At 37.4% G+C, this 6,355-nt stretch overlaps 1 protein-coding gene across 1 annotated transcript in view; it reads right to left on the bottom strand.

Annotated features, from left to right (window-relative positions):
• Positions 1-81: 81 nt before the first annotated feature.
• The window catches only part of LOC106871655 (protein YIPF4), an 8,226-nt gene continuing 1,952 nt past the window's right edge, over positions 82-6,355 (bottom strand). The window contains exons 2-6 of the mRNA XM_014918239.2: positions 4,612-4,783; positions 2,999-3,170; positions 2,304-2,381; positions 1,375-1,488; positions 82-267 (exon numbers count right to left, since the gene is read on the bottom strand). Of these exons, the coding sequence (XP_014773725.1) occupies positions 130-267; positions 1,375-1,488; positions 2,304-2,381; positions 2,999-3,170; positions 4,612-4,783 (674 nt within the window). The 3' untranslated portion in view covers positions 82-129. The remainder of the gene's footprint in view (positions 268-1,374; positions 1,489-2,303; positions 2,382-2,998; positions 3,171-4,611; positions 4,784-6,355) is intronic.

The following is a 6,355-nucleotide window of genomic DNA, read 5'->3' as shown; positions in this document are numbered from 1 at the left end:
ATGATAATGTATATCTAAGCAATATATATCATTTGAATTAATTATTTGAAGATAAACAGTATAGGAAAAATAAAATCAATATTCCTACATCCCAGTAAGTTTTATTCCAAATGCCACACCCACTTGTGTTTAAGCCCCAGTGTATAAAGAAAAGAAATATATGTACAAAAGGAAGATGGGGTAGAGGAGAAGGGGCCTCTTCTGTTGTAACTCTTGAACACAGAGGAGAGAACCAGCACTGTAAGCTGCCCACACAACACCAATGAACTGAAATGAAAGAAAAAAAACAAAAAGGGAATTAGAAGATTAATGATTTTAATAATATTTAATAAAGGAAATAAATGTGATAAAATGTAATAAGCCTTGTACTCTATTTCAGAATATATCATCATCGTCATCATTGTTTAATGTCTGTTCTCCATGCTGGCATGGGTTGGATGGGTTGACAGAGGTCTGGGGAGCCAGTGGCTGCACCAGGCTCCAATCTGATCTGGCAATGTTTCTACAGCTGGATGCCTTTCCTAATGCCAACCACTCTGAGAATATAGCGGGTGCTTTTTATGTGCCACTGGCACAGGAGTCAGTCAGGTGGGCCTGGCATTGACCATATTTGGATAGTGCTTTTTACATGCTACTGGCACGGGAACCAGTCAGGGGGTACTGGCCACAGCTATGATCTTGGTTTTATTTGACTCAACAGGTCTTCTCAAGCATATCATATCGTCCGATGTATCAGAGGTACTCTTAACTGGACCAGACATGAGTGGCTGCAATATTTACACGCACTTAAATATACATTCGGTCATAGAGTGACCAATGGTTTCACATCCATAAAGCGCTTTGCTTTATAGACGAATCGTCAGACTCCAATGTTGTTGTTTGTTCCTTTTTGAACCATGCCTGGCTCATAACGGCCAGTTTCCCGATTTCATTGAAAAAAGTGAGAGAGAGTTGTGGCAAAAGAGTCAGCAGAAATTCGCCATTACCTTCTGCTGGAGCCAAACAGAACAGGTGTTTTGCTCATAAACACACACATCACCCGGTCTGAGATTCAAACCTGCGATCCCTAGACCGCGAGTCCACTGCTCTAACCACTAGGCTAGTTGCCTCCGCCAGACTCCAATGGCTGTGGGCATATGACCTCTTTTCTACCATATATCTTTTAATTTTGCATATGAAATTAGAGAAACTTGCTGAGATTTTTTTTATTATTTGGGGAAAATAAAAGCAGTTTGTTTTGCAAGACTTTGTTGGATTAAATTAATACTTTGTTTGAAAGAAATGGAAAAAACCCACCCAAAAAACTAAAAACAAAAAACTAAAAGAAAAACAAAAGAACAAGAACCAATGTGAAGATAAGTAAAACATTCTTACTTTGAAAACAGTACTGACAAGTGGCAAAGAATGAACAACTGGCATTATGGATGCCATAATAACTAGTGGTAAAACGGAATATCCTATCACACCCAAACACTGTGAATAAGTTACCTGGAAGAGAGAAAGAAAGGTTTTAAAATTGATCCTAACAATTAAATACTTGGACATTAAAACTTCTTCATTATTACTTTGTCAAATGTAATGTTTATTTATTGACATTGTTTTGAATTCATCATGCATCATCTTGTAGCTTTGAGATTTCATTGTTGAGGTGTGAGAGGCTGGATCTGGCCAGTGTTAACATAAACACAGATAAATTATTTAAGCCAGATATGGCCAGTTTAGATATTAAAAGGGTTAAGACATGAAGTTTGTACCACAAAACCAGTTGGGTTGGTACCAAAAGGGTCAATTACAGTTACTAATTCTTCCTTCTTTTTATAAACTTTCTTGGTGTGACTTTTACCAAATCTTTTGTGCTTAGAATGGTCTGTCCCTAGTTTCAGATCTCATCTCAAGGGGTTCTAACTACGAAAACAGAATCATAGAAGAACAGAATGGACAACACAAGACATGCTGACTGCTACATACAATACAACCAAATGCTACATGGTTGAATGCACAGAATGTTCTTAATCAAAGCTGAAACATAACATATTTCTGGTGCAAGACATGCTGCTTCTAAGAAATCAACCAACTGCCTCTGTATTCTAGATTTTTCTCAAGCAGCTAAGATTGTTTTTTTTTTTATATATATATATCTTCTGTTATAATGACTCAAACTGATTCTTTGAAGCATCCATTCTAAACGTACTCGAATACTTTCCTGCTACCATTTCTGTATTCACCGAGTCGGTTACAAAGATCTTTGCATAGATTTAGTTCTACAAGAAACATTCAAAGTTGGTATTATTATCTTTACTTACTTCTCCCCCAAGAACTCTTGCCAATGTGAAAACAATCAGAGATCCAAAAACCCATATTGTAATGATCCAGGAAACAACCTAATAATAATAATAATAATAACAATAATAGTAATAATAATAATATTGATAATAGTAATAACAACAACAATAATAATAATAATAATAATAATAATAATAATATTGATAATAATAATAATAATAATAATAACAATAATAGTAATAATAATAATAATAATAATAGTAGTAGTAGTAGTAGTAGTAGTAGTAATAATAATAATAATAATAATAATAATAATAATAATAATAATAATAATAATAATAATAATAATAATAATAATAATAATAATAATAATAATAATAGGAAACCAGACATAGTGTTAATTGAGAAAGATTGATTACTGAAATGAAATGAAATTTCATTCTTCCATTTATAAATCTGAAAACATTAAAAAATTTATACTGAAAAATCAAATTGAAATCACTAATTTGAATTTCAGATTGTCATTCAGTTTTTGTTTTTAAACTTCAATTAAAAATTAAGTTTTAATAAATTTTTTTTCTTTTTTCATTAAAATTTCAGATTATGAAACTTTTTTGAATTTTAAACCTGAAAAAACCAACAAAACTTCCACACCTGGTCAACACAAAAGCTTATATTTTGGAACTAAAAGATAAAGAAATTGTTGTGCACTTACTCTGAACTGACCATAGAGAGAAACCAATGAATAAAGGAGAATTACGACAAGGGGTCCCCAAAAGTCAGGGTTATCTCGTACGATTTTCCGGTTAAACCCCAGCTGTGGAAGTGGAAACATCACACATCTCAGTTTGTAATAAATGTCTTTTATGTCTATATCCAACTCTTCTCTGGTAAAAGATTAAAAAAGAAATCATTTAGATAATTAACTGTAAGAGTTTCAGCAATATAAATGAAATGATGAAGCTGGTAATTAAATTGGCAGTAATTTAGCTTTAACCCTTTCTTTAATTTATTTCTAACGAATTGATTCCCTAGATTTTTCAGTAAATTGTTGTTGTTGGCACTCCGTTGCTTACGGCATTGAGGGTTCCAGTTGATCCGATCAACGGAACAGCCTGCTCGTGAAATTAACGTGCAAGTGGCTGAGCACTCCACAGACACGTGTACCCTTAACATAGTTCTCGGGGATATTCAGTGTGACAAGGCTGACCCTTTGAATTACGGGCACAACAGAAACAGGAAGAAACCAAGGAGCTTAGACTTATAGAAGAAGAGTAAAATGCATTTATGTCCAGGACAGGCTTATTGTCTGGAGATAAGAGGGCAGCCATGGACCTTTCTCATTCTTCATTACATATAATCTATTTAAGATATATCTATATGTAATGTATCTGTTTCTCTCCACACACATACACCATCATCATCATCATCATCATCATTTAATGTCTGTTTTCCATGCTGGTATGGGTTTGACAGGAACTGGCCAGCTGAAGAGCTGCCCTGGTTCCATGTCTGTTTTGGCATGGTTTCTACAGCTGGATGCCTTTCCTAATGCCAACCACTTTACAGAGTGTACTGGGTGTTTCTATGTAGCACCAGCCCAGGTGCTTTTACATGGCACCAGCACCCATGAGCCTGCAAGATTAAGAACGCTCAGCTGGAGAGGGATACAGGGGACAAGCCTGTATGGAAGGACAACTACCTGCATATAATCTCTCTCTCTATATATTATAGTGGGGGTAGGCTGGTTTATGGAATTACCCTGGGTTTCTTGCTCTTAGTCTTATGGCATATCTTCAGACCCCAAACACTGCTGGCCTGAGACCTCTTTAAAATATGGAGGGGGAAAGGCCTCGTTTTTAAGGGTAAAGCCTTAGGTGATAATCTCCCTTTGTCATTGTCCATCAATCTTCGGCCATGCTGCCATCTTGCGGTCACCAAAGCGCCATGAAGGTAAATGATTGTCTCCCTTTGGCCTTGGCTATTGCTTTCCAGCTGTGGTGCTGCCATGCGGATTCCAAAAGGCCAACAGGAATTTTCTAAAATGCAGTCATGGTCCGAAAATCTCCGTCCTAGCATTCAGGATGCCCCCTGGCATGAGTGAGTCTTTAAGGATCTATATATAAATTTATATACATATTAAAAGTGCAGGCATGGCTATAATTACAAAGTTCACTTTGTAATCACATAGTTTCAGGTTCCAACCCAGCGTGTGGAACTGTGGGCCAGTTTCATCTACTCCTCTACGATAACCTTGGCCTGACCAAAGCCTTGTAAGAATGAAATAATAAAACAACAACTCAATAACACCTGAATGACAAAACTTACAGGAGTGGCTTCTGTACGGCATTCTCATCAACATCCTCTTCAAGTAACCACTGGAAGCCATTATTTTCAAGGAGACTTCCAGCAATGCCCCGGTTGCGGACACCATAGGGTGAAGGTAAGTTGTTTGTCTCTTTTTCATTTCCAACAATTGCGCCTTCAAGTGAAGACTGGTCTAAAAAGAATTTCAAGAAATGAAATTGAAAAGCAAACCATGAAATAATCATACAAAAATACACCCAAATATGTCAGGAGAATCTTTAAGCAAACTTTTCTATCCCATTCACTCGCACACCATAAACCACCTTAATCACCTTAAATCACCTTACAACCGTTTGTTTTGGATGAAGATCCCTGTTATATTACAAAGCTGTAGGCACACAGAGAAAACTAGTGGACTAAGAATTAAGGGCTCTCAATCCTTTGTGCAATGGGAGTGGGGATTCCTTTCACTGTGGTTGGTTGGTTGGTCGGTTAACAATTAAGTTATTGGAAGATAGAATGAAGATATTCTTTTCAACTCTTGGCACAAGGTCTGAAATTTGGGGGGGATGGGAGCCAGTCAATTAGATTGACCCCAGTATGCAATTGGTACTTAATTTATCAACCCCGAAAGAAATGGAAAAATGGTTCGTTAAAGTTGAGAAAACATTTTATCACCTAAGAGCCATGTTGAGTGCAGAAGGTAGATAAAAACTTAATGATGCTGACTAGAGTGAGATGTGGATGGAACTGAGTGGTGTACAAAAGAGAAGAGGAAGACTCACTGGAAGTGAAGGGAAATGTGTAAAGGGTAAAGACCCCCTTCAGTCATGTCTGACCATGGAATTGAACCTAGAGAGTTCCTCTCTGAGGCACAAGTCTGGACAAGGTTGTTTATAGAAGACCAGCAGTTGCTCATACATACCAGCCTCTCTTCTCCACGCCACCGATGTTATCCAAGGGAAAGGCAAAGGGGCCAATACAGCTTGGCACCTATGACATCACAACCCATTTTTACAGCTGAGTGAACTGGAGCAATGTGAAATAAAGTATCTTGTTCAAGAACACAACACACAACTCAGTCTTGGAATCGAACTCATTACCTCATGATTGTGAGCTCAACACTCTAACCAATGAGCCATGAGCTTCTATGGGAAATGTGTAAGTTGTAAGTATATGAAGGGCCATAATTTACAGGTGTGAAATATGAGTAATGAATGCAGAGAAGCAACAGAGGAATTTGTTACATTTTTGATCTAACTGTGCTGGAGGTGGTTGTAATGAAAGTGTTCCAGCTAGAATAAGGACGACATGGGGAAAAAGTTTAAGGAACTTCGTTTCTGTTAGCAACAAAAGGGTTTCTCTTTCTGTGTATAAGACACACAGTGAGAATGTAAAATACGTGCTGGAAACGAGATGCAACATGGTAATGAGTAATGAATGTAAAAGATCTGTAGAGGTTGCAGAGTGTTAACCCTTTAGCATTCAGATTACTCTGACAAATATTGCTTTTTGCTGGCACTCTGTCGCTTACGACATCGAGGGTTCCAGTTGATCCGATCAATGAAACAGCCTGCTCGTGAAATTAACGTGCAAGTGGCTGAGCACTCCACAGACACGTGTACCCTTAACGTAGTTCTCGGAGATATTCAGCGTGACACAGTGTGACAAGGCTGACCCTTTGAATTACAGGCACAACAGAAACAGGAAGAAAGAGTGAGAGAAGGTTGTGGTAAAAGAGTACAGCAGGGTTCGCCACCATCCC

Source organism: Octopus bimaculoides, chromosome 11 (genome assembly GCF_001194135.2).
Source record: "Octopus bimaculoides isolate UCB-OBI-ISO-001 chromosome 11, ASM119413v2, whole genome shotgun sequence".
NCBI classification, from domain to species: Eukaryota; Metazoa; Mollusca; class Cephalopoda; order Octopoda; family Octopodidae; genus Octopus; species Octopus bimaculoides.
Note: the sequence above shows the minus strand (reverse complement) of the source record. Positions and strands in the feature narration are given on the sequence as shown.